The 23413-nt window shown below is 47.2% G+C and overlaps 2 protein-coding genes across 2 annotated transcripts in view; one reads left to right on the forward strand and one right to left on the reverse strand.

The window, feature by feature from the left end:
- RHOQ (ras homolog family member Q) overlaps window positions 1–3090 on the forward strand; it is a 75857-nt gene extending 72767 nt beyond the window's left edge. Inside the window, exon 4 of the mRNA XM_075341439.1 lies at window positions 1286–3090. Coding sequence (XP_075197554.1) covers window positions 1286–1441 — 156 coding nt within the window. The 3' untranslated portion in view covers window positions 1442–3090. The remainder of the gene's footprint in view (window positions 1–1285) is intronic.
- On the reverse strand, window positions 1114–23368 carry PIGF (phosphatidylinositol glycan anchor biosynthesis class F). The gene is made up of 6 exons (XM_075339196.1): window positions 23307–23368; window positions 16412–16643; window positions 16045–16136; window positions 11444–11560; window positions 10085–10193; window positions 1114–1839 (listed from the first exon to the last, which is right to left on the reverse strand). Exons 2-6 carry the CDS (start codon window positions 16637–16639, stop codon window positions 1726–1728), a joined length of 660 nt encoding a protein of 219 aa, XP_075195311.1. The 5' UTR covers window positions 16640–16643; window positions 23307–23368; the 3' UTR covers window positions 1114–1725.
- Window positions 23369–23413: the final 45 nt, after the last annotated feature.

Below are 23413 nucleotides of genomic sequence, written 5' to 3' on the forward strand. Positions count from 1 at the left end.
TACACACTTTTGTATACACACCTGCACCTTGCAGGCTCTATAATATACACACACTTTTGTATACACACCTGCATGTTGCATGCTCTATAATACACACTTTTGTATACACACCTGCATCTTGCAGGCTCTATAATATACACACATTCATATACACATCTGCATCTTGCAGGCTCTATAATATACACACATTCATATACACTATATATACATACTGAAAATGTCAAAAAGTTGCAGCTTTGGATGTGAATGGAGAAGAAATAATATGATATACCTTCATGGTAGGACCTCCAGTGATTGCACACGTCGGTTGTTTCTATCATTGGAGTTCAGGTGGAAACCTGGTGAACATGCCTGAGCATCAATCCATACAGCTAGCTCTCTGGGGTCGAGGCCCTCGTGACATGCATTGAATGGTATCGGTACACATTAGAGATGAGCAAAAAAGATTGCACTACCCTAGTCCACTTCAAATGCCTATGTCATGGGTACATCTTGCAATTATTAGCCCCCCCCAACATCATGAATAATCATTAGGCCTCATCCAACATCATTTGTGGCCAGGATGCCAACATTCGGGCGCTGGTGAGTAATTCACATTGCCCTGGTCCGCCTGACAAGGAGCAATAATGGACGCTGGACCAGGGGGGCGTGAATCTTTTTGCTCATCTCTAGTCCACATAGAACATTTTTTCTGTATTGTGCCCAAGATCAAGATCCGCTGCATCCTGGACATGGTGGATCCTGACCTGTGGGGCCACGAGTCTCCTCGGCAGGAGACCGCAGCTGCTTGTGCCCACGATCCGGGCTCGGGAAGTTGCGGTCTCTCGCTGTATTCTCCCTGCGGAGAACACTCACAACTCCGCAGCAAACAATTGACATTCTACGGCTCAGGGGTCAGGTTTTGCTGCGGGAAAATTAAGCACAGTGGGCACGGGATTTCTAGAAATCCCATCCACTGTGCTTGTACTGTACAATGCAGCGTTTTGGACTTAGCGAAAAAACTTTGCGTCCAGAATTCTGTGAACCCTGATTGCGGGCACGCAGCCGAAAGAGTCGGGAACTATGTATTTCAATAGAAAGGAATCCCACGCACACACACAAAAAAAGTACCCCACAATATATCCTTTATTTTGCTGATGGCCCCCAGTGCATCGCTCTGGCATACACTGGGGCTGTAGATTGCCTAGTATTACCCTAAATCTGGTTCACAGTCATTGTATATAAATCTTGTGCACTTGTCACATTGCAGACTGACGTTTTATCGATGGCTCTTGTTCCCTGACAGATCGGGGCGTGCTGCTACGTGGAGTGCTCGGCGCTGACACAGAAGGGGCTGAAAGCAGTTTTCGATGAGTCCATTATCGCTATTTTAACTCCAAAGAAGAACGCCATGAAGAAAAGAATAGGCTCGAGGTGTATAAGCTGCTGTCTGATCACGTGAGACGGGCGCTCTGCTCCTCCGGTACGAGTCCGACGCACGTGGCATCGGTACCACGGCCGCACAAAAGACATTTATTGACCTGCTTTACAGATGTGATGCTGATGGCCACACATCGAGGACATGATTGCTCACAAACCTCCTGAAGGAGAGATGGGGTTTCTCAGGGTCCCGTTCATAGCGACACTAGGCACGTGCAGTGCAGTAGGTGCGTCTGGTCTAATTTTGCACTTCGAAGTCCCATCGCGCACACCGGAGCTCACCTCGTCCTCATCCTCCGGCTCTTACTATCTGCTTTTGTATGTGAGCTTTTTCCTGTTCCAATAAATCCAGAACGGAGCCAGGAGAAGACCGGAAACGTAGCCGAACGTGGCACCTAGTGAGCAGGAGATCGGCCATACCTGCGGGAGGAACCAAACATGATCTATTAGCACAAAGGTAGGAGCGCGGGTAAAACCAGTACCGGACATAGCCACTACATACACCGACTGGTCTTCATTTCCAGTCACAGACTTAATGAAATGTAAGAAAGCATTAAAATTCCTAGGACAGTTGTATCAGGACAAGGTCCCCTATACGATACGGCCGGTATAGCGGTGGAAGGGATATTGCCTCTATTAAAGGGCCAGGTCCTATAAGAATAAACTATAAGCCACAATGAGCGATATATACCAGTATGGCCCAGTACACACTGCGATTCTGCACTACATTTAACATATACTCCAGCACATATACGTAAAACGAGCGTCTGATGGATGCCATAAAATCCCACTGTGAAAAAAACAAACCGTATCCGATGTTGTGAAATTGTATGGCACACCTCGGAAGTGTCCGTTTAATGCATACACCCCATGATAAACATAGTGCACTAGAGGCCCCCATAAATATTAGAGGAACGTCGGCAGGCCCGGTGGACTATCTGGTGTGGATGGGGGCCAACGAACTCATGATGTCGGGGGAAGAAAAGATTGGGCCACTGGAATTTCAGCGCCAGATCCTTTTAGTTTCAGAGGAGAAAACCGCTGCCGGAGTCTGACTGCGGCTTACCAAAATCCACCCATTGAAAACACACATATATGTCACTGAGCTCAGCCCCCTCCTATGCCAAGGCTGGACGCCAGAGCTGGTGAGGGAAGACCCTCTTATGTATGGTCAGTATAGGCCAATATAGTCACACTTTCTGCTTCTTGTCAGAACTCAAGATGAATGGTTAATAAAGCTGTGAGATGGAAAGGAAAAATAGACATTAAAGGGTTAATCCTATCGCAATATGTAGTAGGTGTAATAATAAGGATAGTAGCAAATACCTCCAATTAGAAATGTCGTATAGTTCTCCTGATCTAACCTTATCTCTTACCTCATGTGCAGGTCATTGCAGCTTAGGTATCTATGGTTACGACCATTGGCATTATATGCGTGACTAACGTTGGATACCTAAGTTACTACAATGCCCTGCACATGAGGTAAGTGACAGAAATGTAGTATAGTTCGTCTAATAAGCTGTCACTTACCTCCTGTGCAGGGCATTGCAGTAACTTAGGTATCCAACGTTACAGTCACGCATATAATGACAATGGTCGTAACCATAGATACCTAAGCTGCAATGCCCTGCACATGAGGTAAGAGATAAGGTTAGATCAGGAGAACTATACTACCTCCAATTAGAAATGTAGTATAGTTCTCCTGATCTAACCTTCTCTCTTACCTCATGTGCAGGGCATTGCAGCTTAGGTATCTATGGTTATGACCATTGTCATTATATGCGTGACTAACGTTGGATACCTAAGTTACTACAATGCCCTGCACATGAGGTAAGTGACAGAAATGTAGTATAATTCTTCTAAAAAGCTGTCACTTAAGTTACTGCAAGGCCCTGCACATGAGGTAAGTGACAGCTTTTTAGAAGAACTATACTACATTTTGGTCACTTACCTAATGTGCAGGGCATTGCAGTGACTTAGGTATCCAACGTTACAGTCACGCATATAATGACAATGGTCGTAACCATAGATACCTAAGCTGCAATGCCCTGCACATGAGGTAAGAGATAAGGTTAGATCAGGAGAACTATACTACATTTCTAATTGGAGGTATTTGCTAATATTCAATAATAGCTTTTATATTATATATCTATATATTGCTAATATTATTACACCTACTACTTATTAGGATAGACTCGTGAAGATAGGTAATCTTTGTGGCTCATTTAATGTTGGCTTAAAGGGTTATTCCTATCACTGTTTTTAACTTGACCTGACCTCTTAAAGGACGATTTGTTACTTCTCCCGATATTACTCATGAACTAAAAATTCTGGAGAATGTTTGCGTCGTGATTGTGTGTTCTTTCCTCTGCTATTCCTCCTGGAAATACATAACTAAATAGACATCAGGGTGTTGCCATTCCCTTTGTGGAAAGGGGCGTGTCCATACAGTTATTACAGTGTCCAATCATAGACTACGAATGGACACATCCAGATGACTATTTTAATTTTTCCAAGAGGAATAATGGAGGAACAGGACATAGAGAAGCTCTAGAAATGTTACTTCACGGAGAATACAAGACTTGTTTGGACGGCTTAAACGGTCTTCTTTTATTAACCTTTTGCTCAGGTGTAAATTGGATTTTACAACCAAAATGGCCATGTAACATGTTGAGCGGGGTATGAATCCCTACAGCAATCTGTTCCCCTCCGGGCCACTGGTACTATAGTGCCTCCTGGAAATCTTGTATTTATGGGGGACAATCCAACTAGTACAGCAATGCTACCCCAATTTATTATGGTACCATACTCATTATTTTATGGGGCATTACCAGCCATAGATGACACAAGGGGCTTATATCTATCCTTCCCTCCCCCGTTTAATAAAATATATATGCCCTTCCCCCAGCACTTTTCTTCCAGATATATCCACAGCCGCGGGCCTATCCATTGTCATTTAGATTGTCCTATCAGAGACATGGTGGAGTATATGTCAGATCAGCAGGGGTCCTTTTTCCTAAATTGGATCTATATACTGACCCTGTAACAGTAGGGGCCTTACATATAAACTCCCCCGAACCACAGATCGAGGGCACGTAACACTGACATTTGGGAATCCTAAGGTTACAGCCTCCAGATACAGGGCTGCGGGGCCAGGTAATGGGGGCAGATTGTAGGTAGGAATCTCAAGATTAGGAAGTCACTTTTGACAGCACCCCTGTACAAGAATGATCAGGAGCGTGGACTGTGCCACTGAGCATGTGTGACCACTGGAACATGGGCATAGCACGTGGACGCTCTTAGAGCAAATCCAAGGTACACCAGGGGGCGCCATAACAAGTAATATCTACTCACTGGTGCAGAAGATATATATAATATATATTTGGGGAAAAGACATTAATATTCAATGCGGGGATGTGCCATCACTCTGAGTGGGGCCAGTTGGATGTTCATATAATGCAGTCCCTGTACAGCCTCGGCCACTAATATTCCAGCCACAATTCACTGTACGGCAGGACGACCCCACTGTGCAGGGGGGAGACGGTAAAAAGCCTCATTCCTTTTCAGGATCAGCCCCTCACCAACCAAAGTCATGGCATATGATGTGAATAATATGACTTAAAGGGAACCTGTCACCAGTTTTTTGCCCTATAAGCTGCGGCCACCACCAGTGAGCTCTTATATACAGCATTCTAACATGCTGTATATAAGAGCCCAGGCCGCTGTGTACAACATAAAAAACACTTTATAAGGCCCGTTTCACACGTCAGTGAAAAACACGCACATGTCCCTCCGTGATTGCATATGGACATTACTCACCTGCCTTCGCTCCTGCTGTCCATGGTGCTGATCTCCTCGGCTCTGCAGCGTACGCCCACCGCTCTCAGCACCTACTTCCTGGTCGGCAGTTCCTGCTTTTATGAATATTCATGAGCCAGGCAGGAGCTGCCGAGAGCAGAGGCTGGAGAGCGAATCGCGGGCAAGGTAAGTTGAAAATATTTAATATGTCCGTGATTTTCTGGAACGTGTTTCACTGATCACACACGGATCACACCATAGTGTGGTCCGTGGGTCATCAGTGATGCCAGACAAAAACTGACATGTCTCCGTGCAGAATCACGGCCAAGCGTGCACGCTGCACGGAGACAAGTTCAGTGAAAAATCACTGATGTGTGAGCAGACCCATTGATTATAATGGGTCTGCGTATGTCAGTGATTCTGGTACGTATATATATAAAAAAAAAAAAGCACAAACGTACCAGAATCACTGACGTGTGAAAGGGGCCTAAAACTCACCTAAACCGGTCGCTGCGGTGGATGTGGCTCAGATGGGCGTCTTCGTCCTCTGGGGACGGTGCCGCCTCTTTTGGCCATCTTTGTCGCCACCTCTGTCATCTTCCTGAAGCCGTGGTGCATGACGCATCCGATATCATCACACTCGCCGGCATTCAGGTTCTGAGCAGGGCACATCAAAGTATTGTAGTGCGCAGGACCGGCGAGTGTGTATGATGTAAACACGTCATGCACACAGGCTTCAGAAGGAGGACGAAGATAGCCGAGGAGGCGCCGGCACCGGAGGACGAAGACGCCCATCTGAGCCACATCCACCGCAGTGACCGGTTTAGGTGAGTATTATAAAGTGATTTTTACATTCTACACAGTGGCCTGGGCTCTTATATACAGCATGTCAGACTGCTCTGTATAAGAGCCCGGTGGTGGTGGCCGAAGCTTATAGGGCAAAAAACTGGTGACAGGTTCCCTTTAACGTTTAAAGGGGTTGTCCAGAATTACAAAAACGTAGCTGCTTTATGTTGGAAACAGCGCCACCCCTGACCATGGGTTGTGTCTGCTATTACAACTCTGCTCCATTGAAGTGAATGAAGCAGAACTGCAATATCACACCCAATCCATGGTCAGGAATGGTACTACTACCAAAAGAAGGCAGCCATGTTTTTCTAATAGCGGAGAACACTAACCCCCACATCATTTTTTTTTGCAAAATATCCATCCCAGATCTGTTAACAGTAAAATAATGACCCCATGTATCTGCCACAGAACACTATGGACGTCCGCATCTTTCTATATGTATGACAGTGGTGGCGAGCGTGCCGGGGTGGACGAGGCTCCCTGCGGTGACGGCTGTGGCTTTTATAGGTTTGCTGCATGTTGTACATTTTACATTAAGCTTCTACATAGATGGTGTCCAGGTATTTTCTATGACAAGGCACTGTGTTTTTTTTTTTATATTGCTTTTTGTTTTACATTGAAGCGGTACAGCACGATGGGGCTATGTCAGGACTTAGCAGTCAGTAGGAGACATAAGACATACGAGGACTGGGAGGACATGGCCTGGGTTTTTGGGTTTTTCTTTTTTTACATTGAAGGCTCTTGTTCAGCCGTTACTGGTCAATAAGGAAACCGCATTGCCTAGAGCTGAGGTATCGTCCACGTCTTGTGAAAATGCCCATCACGTCTTCACTCGCAGGCAAGCTTGGAGAAAAAAAAACCTAAAAAAAAAACTTTAATGCGAGCCTCTGCACAACTTGATCACGCCAATGTGCCTCAGTTTTTCTTTGGAGCAACTATCTGTGATGAGCGGAGTTCATTTCTCATTGCCTAATAAACCCTTGCAGTGTTTACTATTCGCGTGTCTGTGTGATCACTGGATTTCCGGTAAAATATGGAGGCCATACACGCCCATAGAGAAACATGGGGTCTCTGTCACATGACTGTTCTCACCTGTGTCAATCCCCAATTAAAGAAGTTGGAAATCTGGCGTTAAAAGGGGTCTTCCCATCTCATTGGCAGGATAGGCAATTACTGTATAAATCTGCAAGGGTCCGCAGGATTGCCTGCTGATTATAAGCACACAAGGGTCAGAGCACTGATTTTTACCTGGACAGTGACATTGCGACCTCCAACTGTGCAGGGAGCGGCAGACGGCCATATTAACCGGAATGGAGCTGGGCTCCTGCTGTTAGGATAAGGCCTCGGTTCCACTTGCATTTTGCAGGGGCGAGTGCAATCTGATAAAACATTGCACCAGTGCAAAACTATACAGTGTTCATCTGCAATTGATTTCTCATACTATATCGGCCTGAGAAATGAATCGTAGCATGTTGCGTTTGGCAGCGAGTTTCGATTCACACACCCCAATACGGTCTATAGGAGCATGTGAAACATTGCACTGCACTCGCATGTCATCCGACCGCAGTGCGATGTACGCAGAGACAGGCAGCGGAGATGGGGAGAAATTGCTCCCTCCCACTTCTCCACAGCTGTGATATGATCGCAAGATCGCATCACAGTCGCATGACGCTCGCAGCAGAGGGTCATTAGCATATCGCTTCCGATGCTCTGCCTCCACTGTAACCATACCTTAAATGTAAGGCTGGAGTCACACTTACATGTGACTTGCAAGAGAACCGAGTCGCATCACCCGGCACGGCCTGCCGCTCTCCGGACAGGAGCATGCAGCTGCATTTATTTCTATGCAGCTGCACGCACCTTTCCAGAGAGCGGCAGGCCGTGCCGGGTGATGCGACTTGGTTCTCATGCGAGTCATACACAAGTGTGACTTCAGGTTGACTACGACCCTTATCTATCAATTACCCTGTTTTTCGAAAGATAACACCTACCCAGAAAATAAGACTTAGCAGGAATTTTCAGCATTTTCATAGTAAGGCTTAAATATAAGCCCTTCCCCGAAAATAAGCCCTAGTCGCGGTTCAATAATGAAATGTCCATGCAGCTAAAAAAGTTAAAGCTACTGCAGGACACTTCATTATAGAAAGCCGACACCCACCAAAGAGAGAAGAAAAAACACAGAAGACCCCGTTATCATGCCAGTCGCCGAAAGAGAGGACCTGTAGTGGAACACACACATCAGACTGCGGGCACAATCAGATCGCGAACACACACACACACACACACACACACACACACACACACACACACACCATATCTGACGATACTAATTACTTCTGGCCGGCAGGGGAACCTGGGTCGCAGTGGAGTGCGAGGACCTGCAGCGGAACGTATGAAGGACCTGCGATGGAATGCATTGATGTGTTCCACCAAAGGTCCTCGCACTGCACTGCGTCTCATCTTCCCCTGCCAGACAGAAGCAATCCATATCATATCAATCCATATCGCCAGATGTGATGAGTGTGTGTGTGCGCGCGATCTGGTGTGCCTGTGTGTGCGTGCGCGATCTGGTGTGCCTGTGTGTGCGTGCGCGATCTGGTGTGCCTGTGTGTGCGTGCGCGATCTGATGTGCCTGTGTGTGCGCGATCTGATGTGTGCGTGTCAGCCAGAAGCAGGGTAGGACCGGGTGGAGCATACATGCTGTGAGCACCCGCCGAAGATCGCAGGAGGACCTGGGAGCCACGCAGACGTCCGGGGTCTGGTAAGTATGATTGATTCTCAAGTGAAGTGGGGGGGTGGTGGTCTTTTTTTTTTGGGAGGGGGTAAACGTACCCCTAACTGTATTTCTTCAAGAATAAGCCCTACCCTAAAAATAAGTCCTAGCGCATTGTTTGAGGCAAAAAATAATATAAGACTGTCTTATTTTCATAGAATCACGGTACTACTAGGAAAAACGTGTCACTTGTGCAGAACATATGAGGTCACCAAATTTCATACCATATTACAGAAATAATTTGCTCTTCTGTCTGTGCCGGATGAGCCAAAAGAAAATGATATAATTCAATGGCTAATGAAGATTATGACCAGTGTGGTATCAAAGTTACCAATGAGAATCCAGACTGGAAGTGATGACCTCAGAACCAGCGGTGACCCGACTGCCGAGGCCGCCGTTGCCGTGACCCGACTGCCGAGGCCGCCGTTGCCATGACCCGACTGCCGAGGCCGCCGTTGCCGTGACCCGACTGCCGAGGCCGCCGTTGCCGTGACCCGACTGCCGAGGCCGCCGTTGCCGTGACCCGACTGCCGAGGCCGCCGTTGCCGTGACCCGACTGCCGAGGCCGCCGTTGCCGTGACCCGACTGCCGAGGCCGCCGTTGCCGTGACCCGACTGCCGAGGCCGCCGTTGCCGTGACCCGACTGCCGAGGCCGCCGTTGCGGTGACCAGACTGCCGAGGCCGCCGTTGCGGTGACCTGACTGCCGAGCCCGCCGTTGCGGTGACCTGACTGCCGAGCCCGCCGTTGCGGTGACCTGACTGCCGAGCCCACCGTTGCGGTGACCTGACTGCCGAGCCCACCGTTGCGGTGACCTGACTGCCGAGCCCACCGTTGCGGTGACCTGACTGCTGAGGCCACTGTTTGGCTGATGGATCAGAAGATTGTGGGTTTGGAAAATCATCATATAAGGTCAGACAGAGCTCTTCAGCGCAGGGGACAGATTCTGGTGGCTTCATTTCTGATTTCACACTGGGAGCTTTGACCCCACAGAAAAAAAAACAACTTTTAAGTGAAGCTTCAGTGTTACTATGTTTTATGGAACAAAGATATATTTTACTTGTATGTTGTAAATTGCATTTTCTTATTCCTAAATGCTATAGTAAAACGCATGCAGCAGCCCCCCCCGAGCCTCTGCTCATACATTGTACGGCACTGGTATCACATCTAATAGACGAGTCGTGCTCCATACAATGTACACGGAGGAGCAGCTACTACAATGTGCCGTGTATCAGGGAAGCACTAACCTGCCACGGCCTATCCCAGTCCAATGGTAACGGAAACGCTCCCAGCCAGGCTCCGATTACACTGCAGACCGTGGTGATCTGTAGACTGTGGTCCCAAACAGACATTGCCCTGAGAAAACAGAAATCAGAAAAACAATACAATATATACAGTTAGAGTTTATGGGACGTGGTCCATTGTCATCAGTAATCTGTGGCCGGGAGCCCCAAGAACCATCTCTTATCTGTCGCCACGCAAGGCTCTTCTTTGGATTAGCCGGTCTACAACGATGTTCATTGCCTTTCACGCCACAACACGGACGTCGTGCCAGGCTGGCTAATCAAAAGAAGAGCTGCGGATGCTGCAGGTAACAGGCGGCTTTCAAGGCTCCCGTCCGGCGGTCAAAGAATATTGACCTGGCTGCTTAGAACTTCACATTTTTTAGGAGAGGGTGAACAGCTATTGTGCATTACTTTAAAGGGGTGGTTCAGCCATATTTATTATTTGCTAGATCGATATTATGTTGAAAAACAATGTTTCTCTCAAATACCTTGTGTTGGCAATAGTGCCTGTGAGTGGAGCTATTGTAGACCGCTGTTCCCCATCGCCTGACCCCCGGGGATCCGGTGATGTCATGTCAACTTCCTGCTGACCTGACATCACCGCGGCTGGCCCCAGTCTCCGTGAGTGATTGGCTGTGGGCGGTGTTTCACCATTCAGCACAGCCCAGTGTAACAGCCTATCAGCTCCCTCACTGCAGAGCACTGCAAACGGGAGACACGCTGAGCTATGACGAGCAGTGAAACCCCGCCCACAGTCCAGTGACTCAGGAAGACTGCGGCCGGACGAGGTGATGTCACGTGATCAGGAAGTTGACGTGACATCACGGGATCTCCAAGATCACAAAGCCCAGGGGGTCAAGCGATGGGGAAGAGCACACTGCAATAGCGCCACTCACAGGCACTATTGCCAACAGAAGGTATATGAGAGAAATAGTTTCTCAACATATCATCGATCTAGCAAATAATAAATATGGGTGAACCACTTCTTTAACATTTACAATGCTGGATGTAGGAATACTAATATTTATGTTTTGTTTTATAATAAAGCATTGTGTAAGATTTTTTTCACCTATTCCCTCCCTTTGATTTCTTAAATAATACCTGCGATTGCATCCGAAAAGATGTTGTCTTATTGGGGTCTACTTGGGTGCGGCACATGGCCGGATGTCTGATACCGATCCCGCGGGTATGATCACGCTGTAATAGTACAGAATGGTGCGATACCCACCGGCTCCCTATCCCCGGCTACTACAACGCTGTGTGGGCAGGGATTAAATGTATAAACTCAGGTATTATATAAAACAACAGGATAGATCTTACCCATCTTTACTGAACACCCTGATCCACGCGTGGAAGTTTGGTCCCAGTATACAGAGACAGCGAGACGTGGTGAAAGCCGAGAGCAGGACCGCAAACAGAAAGGTTTCTCCAACTGATCTGTATAGAAAGAGAGAAGATAAATACCTTGTAGTTATATCTACATACTATATCTATATACCACTACTAAGACACAAAACTGCACAGGGGTGGTATCAAATTTGGAAAGAAAAAAAAAAAAAAAAGCTGTGGTATATGAGAAAACAATGCTGCTTTTATCCGTGGGTTGTGCTAGGTATTGTGGTGTATCCACCATTCACTTGATTATTGAGGCCCTATGGACAAAAATGGTGCGATTTTGGAACAAAGGCCCCAGATTCACCCAAGGATTTACGCAAATTTTCTAGTGTAAATTACTTTGAAAAGTTGCAAAATGTCTGTGCACCAAATAGGTGACGCCACATCTCGTCTAATCCATAAGGAGCGGTGACTAACCTTACTCCAGAAATCTCACTCTAATCCTTGACTGGAGTAAGACTTGTGGCGAGGCGTACACCACTTGTCAGATGCTCTTGATTCATTAAGAAGTGTGCACCTCTATGAATCAGGGGCGTCTGGCTCCAGCTGGCCCCCTTATTATGATTGGTGGAAAAATCGCTGGTCTGTATGAATTTGGGCCAAAATAATAAAACTATTCAGATATGATTCTTTTAAGTGTTTGTTCTTTTTACTTTATACTAGCTCGTATCAATACCGATTGGCAACTTATGTGGCTGAGCATAATCAGAGAGCATATAGATTTTGTGTCTCAGTGGTTAGCACTATAGTCTTGCAACGCTGGGGTCCTGGGTTCAAATCCCACCAAAGACACCATCTGCCAGGAGTTTGTATGTTCTCCCCGTGTTTGTGTGGGTTTCCTCCCACACTCCAAAGACCTAATTGATATGGAATTTAGATTGTGAGCCCCAATGGGGACAGTGTTGCTGATGTATGTAAAGCAAGTTAAAATCTTCAATGAAAAAGTGTATTTTTCAGCTTGAAAAATCAATGCAGAAAAAACTGTGTATGTGCAAGACGCCTATGGAGCTGCTAAAGTTTTCCTAGATCAGTGATGGCGAACCAAAGGCACGCAGAGCCCTTTGTGCTGGCACGCGCGCTTGTCCCCACATTCAGCCACTTTGCACTGCCAGTGTGATCGCGCCAGCAGTTCAAAGTGGTGTTTAGCAGAGGAGACATTTCTCCTTGCTCTGACACGTCTCCTCTCCTGGGCCGCAGGCCTGTTGCCTAGGAGATGGAGGAGCGTCAGTAGGCAGCGCCGGCGTCTTGTGGCCACGCAGGAACTGAACTGACTGGGGACCCAGCGGCGCGCAGCGGAGGAGCGAGTGCTGGAAGGTGAGGGTTTTTTTTATTTTTAAGCTGTGTGTGGCTGTGCCAAGGTGTGGGGGACAGAGCCAGCACGGGGCAAACATGGGAGCATGGAGCAAGCAGACAGAGCACGGGGCAAGCAAACAGAGCACGGGGCAAACATGGCTGCAAGGATGGGGGGGGAAACATGGCTGCAAGGATGGGGGGGGAAACATGGCTGCAAGGATGGGGGGGAAACATGGCTGCAAGGATGGGGGGGGAAACATGGCTGCAAGGATGGGGGGAAACATGCCAGGATGGGGTACATTAACATGCCAGGATGAGGAAAAATGCCAGGATGGGGAACATTTAGCAGGAAGGGTGACATTTATCAGGATGGGATACATTTACAATGATGGGGTACATTTACCAGAGTGGAGGACATTTACCAGGATGGGGAATATGCCGGGATGGAGTACATTTACCAGGATGGGGAATATGCCGGGATGGAGTACATTTACCAGGATGGGGAATATGCCGGGATGGAGTACATTTACCAGGATGGGGAATATGCCGGGATGGAGTACATTTACCAGGATGGGGAATATGCCGGGATGGAGTACATTTACCAGGATGGGGCTATGATGTGGACAAATATACCAGAATGTAGGAAATATATATCAGGATGGGGGACATGTTTACCAGAAAGTGGCCCAGGATGGGGGACATAACCACACAATGAAAGGGGAGGGGAGCAACTCGCACGTCTTTATGGGATTTCAGTATGTTCAGACTTTGAAATGTAGATGTAGATTACAGGGTGAAATCTGATTGCATTCCAGGCTAAAATCTGTCTAATATGCTACAATTTTTTCCAGAAAGATCAATCCAACTGCTGTGTCTGGAAAGGGGCAGGGGCTCAGCTTCAATGTGTGGTAAGCATGCATGAGCGTGATGCCCCCTGCTGAAGAGAAGACGGCAAAGGTAAGGTTAAAATCAATTATTTACATTATAGGATTGGTTGGCACTTCGGAAAAAAAAATGGGTTTAGGGCTATAGTTTGGGCACTCGGCCTGTAAAAGGTTCGCCATGACTGCCCTAGATGAAGCTGGGGCAGATTCGTTGATGGTTTTTTTTTTTAGTTCTTTTTGTGCTGGCGTCTATTTTATGTGATTTAAACTATAACTGGCGGCTTCCGTTAAACTTGTCATGGTTTCTGAACCCTGAAGTGGTAAAAGAAGTAACAAAAGACTAAACATGTGCACAGCGAGTCCTTTTTGACACTGCTGTGCATTGCTTTTTTTGCGACTCTCTTCACAGTGCTTTTTTATCCGTTTTTTTAAAATGTGCGCAGTCTCTTAGTGTTTTGTTGTCGATTTTATATTGCGCCAAAATCGACATCAAGAATCCCTTTTAAACACTACCTATTCATTACCATGGGAAAACACTGCTATATTTTTCAGCATGTAAGAAGAAGCAACATGGCATTTTTGCTTGGGGGGGGGGGATCCAGATTTTACTACTGAATAATTAGTTTAAAAAAAACACCCCATAAACAAAAACTGTCAAAATCCGCACACAAAAAAAAGTCATAAAAAAATCTAAGAACTCTGTGAGAACGAACCGTAAAGCTCGCTTTACACGCTGCAATGTATCTTACAATGTGTCGGCGGGGTCACGTCGTAAGTGACGCACATCCGGCATCGTAAGTATATTGCAGTGTGTGACAGGTACGTGCAATTGCGATTGAACGGTAAAACGTTCATCGCATGCGCATCGTTCATTTCTCATGAATTGAACGTCAGATTGTTCATTGTACCCGGGGTAGCGCACATCGCAGTGTGTGACACCCCGGGAACGATGAACAGATCTTACCTGCGTCCTGCGGCTCCCAGCCAGCCATGCAGAAGGAAGGAGGTGGGCGGGATGTTTACGTCCCGCTCAGCTCCGCCCCTCCGCTTCTATTGGCCGGCTGCCGCGTGACGTCGATGTGACACCGAACGTCCCTCCCACTCCAGGAAGTGGACGTTCGCCGCCCACAGCGAGGTCGTATGGAAGGGTAAGTACATGTGACGGGGGTTAATCGTATGTGCGGCACGGTCAAAAAATTGAACGTGCCGCACATACGATGGGGGCGGTTACGATCGCATACGATATCGTATGCAGAATCGTAACGTGTAAAGCAGGCTTTAGAGTTTCAGTGTTGTACTTAAAGGGGTGGGTGCACCCATATTTATTATTTGCCAGATCGATATTATATTGAGAAACAATGTTTCTCTCAAATACCTTATGTTGGCAATAGTGCCTGTGAGTGGCGCTATTGCGGAACGCTGTTCCCCATTGCCTGACTCCTGTGACCTCAGGGATCTGGTGATGTCACGTCAACTTCCTGCTGACCTGACATCACGGTGGCCGACCGCAGTCTTCCTGAGTGACTGGCTGTGGGCGGTGTTTCACCACTCAGCACACCCCAGTGTGTCATCCCATCAGCTCACTCCTCCCTCACAGCAGAGCACTGCAAGCAGGAGACACGCTGGGCTGTGACGAGCAGTGAAACACCGCCCACAGTCCAGTAACTCAGGAAGACTGGGGCCAGCCGCGGTTATGTCACGTGATCAGGAAGTTGACGTGACAACAACAGATCCCCGAGGTCACAGAGCCCGGGGGTCACGCGATGGGGAAGAGTGCCACTCACAGGCACTATTGCCAACATAAGGTATTTGAGGGAAACATTGTTTCTCAACATAATATCGATCTAGCAAATAATAAATATGGGTGCACCAATTCTTTAATAAGGCTATGTGCGCACGTTGCGTACTAGCCCTGCAGAAATTTCTGCAGCGATCTGAAGAGCACACGTGCGCTTCAAATTGCTGCAGAAAATGTCCGTAGAGAAAAAAAAAAAAGCCGATTCCATGCGCTCTGCCTGCAGCTCCTGCCATAGACACAGCAGGAGCTGCAGGCAAAGCGCACGGAAGAAGTGACATGTCACTTCTTAGGACGCAGCGCTTCGGGCAGCAGCTGAAGCGCTGCGCTCTAAGACGCCACGTGCGCACGGCTCCTGCACAATCTCCATAGACTGTGCAGGGGACGCAGGCAGTTACGCTGCACTACAAAGCGCAGCGTAACTGCATGTATTTACGCAACGTGCGCACATAGCCTAACTCTGCAGACACCAGAATGAGCGGATTCTTAGAATTTCATTGGGTTGGAGTTGTATCATTTCCTCAATCCTCCCGTCAGACATAAAACATACTTACTCTACGAGAGGCGCCCCGTACAAGACTATAATCCCATGGAACAGCAGGCAGGAGACGAAGAAGTACAGGCCGGATCTGTACACTTTACTGACCTGAAATAAATGGAAAGTATTAATAATCGGATCTGAAATAGTAAAAGGGCGATGGGTTTTGTATCGGCTCTATAGCTGGAATGACTGCTCTGTTTTCTGAAATTAGAAGAAGGAGTTTTTCCTTTCACACTATAGGTTGTGTCTGGTATTACAACTCAATATACTGCAATACCATCCACAGCCAGTGGGCAGAGGGGGCGCTGTTTCTAGAAAGAAAAAAAAAAAGACATTTGTGTTTAATCTCAGACAACCCTTTTAAGAATAAATGTTATTACCTTGTGTGTTAATGAGCTTCTTTTGGCTGAAGGATTTGGTTTCAGGGTTAGTAGTAATAAAACATTAACAGTAATGACGCAAACGGAGCAGATACAAAGCCAGGTGAGGTGCGTTCCCAAAAGTGAGAACTCATCTAGGAGGAGCGGAGGGACACAAAGCGAGAAGAGGACGGCCAGCCCGCACAGGACGTGGCCGACCGAGAGTCTCCGGATCTCCGTTTCATCCATGATCCTACAATAAAAAAAAATAAAGAAATAATAATAATAATAATAATGATAATAATAATATTAAATAAAAAATGATAAAACTGAAATCTACATGAATATCATATTTCACATGATTTGTAAAAATCACTGAGTAAATAGTTTTGGATGTCCTCATTCAGACGTCCGATTTTCTCACGTACGAGAGTAATGGGCGGATTTTTTGGACTTCAATTTGATCAGAGTGCTCCACGTTTCATCCGTTTTTCTTGTACATGGAGAAAAAAAAAAGGTTTCTCCACCTCCATTATGAGATTCAGATGTCAACAGAGTGTGGTACAATCATCTCACAGACCCATAGACTGGCATGGCTGATTATCGTCCGTCACTGGGATTAAAATCGGATATATTGCTGTGATTTTCCACGGACTGAAAGATCAGCGAAAAATCACAAACATAGGAATAGCCCCACAGACTGTCTGTGGAAGCCAATGATACCCTATATCCCCCAATAATAAGATCCACCACAAAAATAAGTCCTAGTAGGATTTTTGGGGCTTTTTGAATATGTTTAAAATATAAGCCCCACTCCAAAAATAAGCCCTAGTTGCAGTTTCACAAGGAAGTGTCCAAGCAGCTTAAAAAAGTTAAAGAATAGAGCAGGACCTTTCATCAAAGAAAACAGACATCCCCAAAAGAAAGCAGGACACCCCCCCCCCCCAAAGAAAAAAATAAATAAATTGGACTCCACAGACCCCAAACGTTTACAGTTGGCAAGTGCAGATGGTGGATGGGCTCTCACACAGATCTACGTCGCTGTAAGATTGCTCGCCGTTCCAGCTAAATTGCGCTGCAGCTCTCACAAACAGATCGTAAGAGTGATACTAGTTCCAGTCACCAGGGGGAGGCAACCGCTGTAAAACACAGGGGGATCCTGACAGCGATGCAGATTTGTATGTGAGAGCCCATTCACTTGCCAACTCTAATTGTTTGGGGTTTGGTGAGTGCGATTCTTTTAGGGGGTGTCTGCTTTCTTTGGGGGTAAACAGCAGTACATAGAGAATAATACAGGTAATTTTAACATTTGTAAATATATGTGTCTTCCACTATAGGACGGGATCTGCACCATGAGAATAGCAGATTCGATAAGAAAATGTGCATCTGAGGCAGTAATAGGATTAACACAAAATAAGTAAAACAGGAAAGTCCAGCTCAAAAAAACAGCTGAAATTCTCAAGAAATAAAGAAGCAACTACACGGGACATCAAATTTTCACAAGGAATCCGCTATAATGGCGTATGCATCAAGGCTAGAGTTGAGCGAGTACCTAACTATTCATACTCGCTATACTCATAATGAGTACTGTCTAATACTCGCGTATTCATTCCGAAGAGCGTGTGCAATGCAAGTCAATGGGGAATACTTGCAATGTGACGAGTAACCGGAATCCCGCACTATTCGCTACTCACATGAATAGTACGGCATTCCGGTTACTCGTTACTTTGCGAGTTTTTCCCCAGTGACTTGCATTACACACGCTCTTCGGAATGAATACGCGAGTATTAGACAGCACTCGTTATGAGTATAGCGAGTACAAATAGTTAGGTCCTCGCTCAACTCTAATCAACACGTTTCTGGTGTGTTTTGTACCCTTATGATTAAAGGGAACCTGTCACCACTTTTTTGCCTATAAGCTGCGGCCACCACCACCGGTTCTTATATACAGGATTCTAACATGCTGTATATAAGAGCCCAGTCCGGGAGTATAACATAAAAACACTTTATAATACTCACCTAACAGTCGCGCGGTTGGCCATATGGGCGTCTCCGTTGTCCGGCGCCGCCTCGGCCATCTTCGTCCTCTTTCTGAAGCCTGTGTGCATGATGCGGTTACATCATACACACTCGCCGGTCCCGCGCAGGCGCACTACAATACTTTCATCTGCCCTGCTCAGGACCTGAATGCCGGCGAGTGTGGATGACATCGGACCCGTCATGCACTGCGGCTAGAGAAGAAAGAGAACAAAGATGGCCAAAAGAGGAGGTGCCGGCACCAGAGACGCCCATTAGGCCCACCGCGCGACCGTTAGGTAAATATTATAAAGTATTTTTTATGTTATACCCCCGGCCTGGGCTCTTATATACTATACGGCATGTTAGAATGCTGTATATAAGAGCCCGGTGGTGGTGGCCGCAGCTTATAGGCTGAAAAAGTGGTGACAGGTTCCCTTTAACAGTGGAAACACCAGGAACGCGTTGATGCATACGCGCCATTATAGCGGTTTCCTTGTGAAAATTTGATGTCCCGTGTACTTAAAATTCTCAAGAAATAAAGAAGTAACTGTTCATTTGAGCTGGACTTTTCTGTTTTACGTGTTTGATTATCAGGCCGTGGCAGTGCCTTTCTCCGGGCTCTGAACAGAGAGTGGATACAGACATGGAGACCTGGATTCATTGCTACGATCACATTAACACAAAATGTTGGGGTTCCAGAATGTGATAACGATTAGATGTGAATAAATTTAGATTATTTTGTTGAAGAATAAAAATGTAGGTTGTTGTTCATGGGAAAATATAAGACATCCCCTGAAAATAAGCCCTAGCGTAACTTTCAGAGCAAAAAAAAAATATATAAGACACTATCACAAAAACAGACGTCTAAATAAGCCCTTGTTTATTTGGCTATCTGGGGTGTTAGTGGGGCCCTTGAGAGAAGCTGATCCCATAGATTTCTATGGGGTCGCTCCCAGTCATCTGCTGCCTCAGTTCTCCAGGATTGGATCTAGAGCCAGGTCAAAAAAATAAGTTGCCCAAAGAGTCTATGGAGGTCAGATCAGTGCACAAAGGGACAACACATCTGATGTATGGAAACCTGGCCTAAAAGTGAAGCCGAAGTAAACCGGGCCGACATCTTCATCAGCTGCTAATCACCTGAACTGACAGCCTCATATGTGCCAAGGAGGCAGATGTCGGACGGGGTCACCTGCATATGGTCAGCGTGCCTTGGCCCGTACTCAAGCCACAGCTTTACATACGTATGACTGTGTCCACTATTGTGTGGTGCCTCTTACCCTTACTGTGACCTTTATCATGTGCCCCTTTGAGACCCTGGCTGCCCCTCCCGTCTACACCCACCTTATGCCCTTCCCTGCACATCTGCCTCTAACCCAGTGATTCGCACTGATCCCGGGCCCAGTTACTTCCCCTAAGGTGGATATTTCCTGCACCATTTACATTGTGATGTCTTTGTCATATTTACTTTTTTTTTTTCTTTAGGACCTTTCACCAGTTTCAGGATGTTAAATCAGCCACATCATGGAGTAGACAAATGAGAAAGCCGCGGAGACACCATCACATGTTTCTCAACGCTGGCAGGAAACTAGCCAGGTCTTTCACCGGGAAGGAACAACCACGGGAAGGGCAGTCTCCAGTCAAGGAGACCACCTATACCAAACATGGTATCCATCCACAGACAGCCGTTTCGGGGTATTTGCCCCTCATCAGTGTGGAGTAGGAATCTGGCTAGTGGGGGCAATGCCTAGTAAAAGACTACTTAAGCAAGCATTGTTGACCTTAGGGAGATCAACATATCCACTGCGGAGACACCATCACGTGTTTCTCAACGCAGTGATTCTAGAGCAAAGCCCCCTGGGAAGTATGCAAATGAGAAAGCCGCGGAGACACCATCACATGTTTCTCAACGCTGGCAGGAAACTAGCCAGGTCTTTCACCGGGAAGGAACAACCACGGGAAGAGCAGTCTCCAGTCAAGGAGACCACCTATACCAAACATGGTATCCATCCACAGACAGCCGTTTCGGGGTATTTGCCCCTCATCAGTGTGGAGTAGGAATCTGGCTAGTGGGGGGCAATGCCTAGTAAAAGACTACTTAAGCAAGCATTGTTGACCTTAGGGAGATCAACATATCCACTGCGGAGACACCATCACGTGTTTCTCAACGCAGTGATTCTAGAGCAAAGCCCCCTGGGAAGTATGCAAACTTTTACTAGGCATTGCCCCCACTAGCCAGATTCCTACTCCACACTGATGAGGGGCAAATACCCCGAAACGGCTGTCTGTGGATGGATACCATGTTTGGTATAGATGGTCTCCTTGACTGGAGACTGCCCTTCCCGTGGTTGTTCCTTCCCGGTGAAAGACCTGGCTAGTTTCCTGCCTGCGTTGAGAAACATGTGATGGTGTCTCCGCGGCTTTCTCATTTGCATACTTCCCAGGGGGCTTTGCTCTAGAATCACTGCGTTGAGAAACACGTGATGGTGTCTCCGCAGTGGATATGTTGATCTCCCTAAGGTCAACAATGCTTGCTTAAGTAGTCTTTTACTAGGCATTGCCCCCACTAGCCAGATTCCTACTCCACACTGATGAGGGGCAAATACCCCGAAACGGCTGTCTGTGGATGGATACCATGTTTGGTATAGGTGGTCTCCTTGACTGGAGACTGCCCTTCCCGTGGTTGTTCCTTCCCGGTGAAAGACCTGGCTAGTTTCCTGCCAGCGTTGAGAAACATGTGATGGTGTCTCCGCGGCTTTCTCATTTGCATACTTCCCAGGGGGCTTTGCTCTAGAATCACTGCGTTGAGAAACACGTGATGGTGTCTCCGCAGTGGATATGTTGATCTCCCTAAGGTCAACAATGCTTGCTTAAGTAGTCTTTTACTAGGCATTGCCCCCACTAGCCAGATTCCTACTCCACACTGATGAGGGGCAAATACCCCGAAACGGCTGTCTGTGGATGGATACCATGTTTGGTATAGGTGGTCTCCTTGACTGGAGACTGCCCTTCCCGTGGTAAGACCTGGCTAGTTTCCTGCCAGAGTTGAGAAACATGTGATGGTGTCTCCGCGGCTTTCTCATTTGCATACTTCCCAGGGGGCTTTGCTCTAGAATCACTGCGTTGAGAAACACGTGATGGTGTCTCCGCAGTGGATATGTTGATCTCCCTAAGGTCAACAATGCTTGCTTAAGTACATCATGGAGTAGAGGCTGCCGAGCGGATATGAGCCTGTAAAGTTACACTCCGATTCCCCTTCAACCAAAAGTGGTGTGAGAGAATACGTCCCCCGGCTTTCTCTGAGTGAGACATGTAATAAGGCTGGGGCCACACGGGCACTACTGCGATCCACTTACATGACACTCGGCTCACGCTGGCAGTACAGCAGAGCCGAGTGTCATGCGTGTGTCCTTGCTACTGAGGTCCATTCGTGCGAGCAGACCTGAGCTGCGGGGGGCGGGCCGGCACTCAGGAGGGGAGGGAGGGATTTCTCTCCCTCTCTACTGTGTAGCCGGCTATTGCCATTCTCGCACTGCACTCGTGGTACACCGGTGTACCGCGAGTGCAGTGCGATTTTTCTCTTGCCCCATAGACTTGAATGGGTGCGAGAGAAAGAGTCTCGCATTACAATTGCGGCATGCTGCGATTGTTTTCTCGGTCCGATTAGGGCTGAGAAAATAATCGCTCATGTGTGCTGACACACAGGCTAGAATTGGTCCGAGTGGAATGCGATGTTTTATCGCACTCCACTCGCACTGTTTTTCTCGCCGTGTGGCTTAGGCCTAACACTCAGCCCTGCTCTCACTGCCGACATCTGCTGGGTAAATATCAGGCAACGCACTTGGGCATAGGAAATGAAATGTCCAATTAAGCACTAAATGATAAAACAGTGGGTTAAATTGTAACAAAAGACTTGGGTGTATGGGAGGACGCAAAGTCAACTTAGTGACTGGTGTCAGGTAGCTGCTGCCAAGGCAAATAAAATATTAGTATGCATCAAAAAAGTAGAGATGCTCCTGACAAGTGCAACCTCAACATTTACAAGAAAGAATCATGCAAGACAGCAATTCTTTACCGTCCGAGCGGCGAGAGTGAGGATTCTTTACGGTACGAGCGGCGAGAGTGAGGATTCTTTACGGTACGAGCGGCGAGAGTGAGGATTCTTTACGGTACGAGCGGCGAGAGTGAGGATTCTTTACGGTACGAGCGGCGAGAGTGAGGATTCTTTACGGTACGAGCGGCGAGAGTGAGGATTCTTTACTGTACGAACAATGAGACTGGATTTTTTTCACTTTCCGATCAATGACCTAGACAAGTTAAAGATGGACGCCTTTCATTAAAAATATAACATTACCAGATTCTGCGACAGGTGACGATCAATTTTGATTTTACAAAAAGTTGTTGGCCCTCGTGAACCATATTAAAGAATTTAGCACAAAAAGTCATTGAAAACTAAAAAAAAGAAGAAAGAAAAGAACACGGATGCAAAAAATGAATCAATGAATCGGGGGTTGGAGTATCGCCCTCTGAGCCTCCGTGGCGCCCCCCCCGTCTTATAGAGGTCTCTGATTGGCCCAGTGACCACCATCATGACTTCTGTTACATCCTCTGCACACATCATCCTCATCTAGCCATGTTCCATGTATATAACACTGCACAGTCTGGGTGACAACCCTGGAGGTGGCCATATTGGCTTATCCCAGACATTATTGGCTCTAAATACACAGTGGAGGACGTAGTTATACGTGTACAGGCATTAGAGTGCGGCACAGAGCCAGTGTACACGTCAGGGCTCCAGCATAGTGTATGACGCAGTACACACAGTGCGCTACATGTTCCGGGGTCACAGCTCAGCACCAGACACCGGGAAAGGTCACCACAGCCGGAGCGCCGCACTCACCTGCCGCTCACCGCTCCTCCTCCATCACCTGTGCCTGGTTCCGCCCACAGCCAACGATGACGTCAGCCCGTACAGCCAATCCGAGCGGGAATGTGGGAGCACGTGAT

The sequence above is a fragment of the Anomaloglossus baeobatrachus genome, chromosome 3 (assembly GCF_048569485.1).
Source record: "Anomaloglossus baeobatrachus isolate aAnoBae1 chromosome 3, aAnoBae1.hap1, whole genome shotgun sequence".
Classification (NCBI taxonomy): Eukaryota; Metazoa; Chordata; class Amphibia; order Anura; family Aromobatidae; genus Anomaloglossus; species Anomaloglossus baeobatrachus.

Bases quoted from the DNA above. Each gene is read 5' to 3' on its own strand.
- PIGF (XM_075339196.1), bottom strand. From the start codon at position 16,639: ATGGATGAAACGGAGATCCGGAGACTCTCGGTCGGCCACGTCCTGTGC. The intron at 11,561-16,044 runs GTAAGTATGTTT...CTTTCTATACAG, and splicing joins TACGGGGCGCCTCTCGTAGA to ATCAGTTGGAGAAACCTTTC. The intron at 10,194-11,443 runs GTAAGATCTATC...CTGTTTTCTCAG, and splicing joins AGGGTGTTCAGTAAAGATGG to GGCAATGTCTGTTTGGGACC.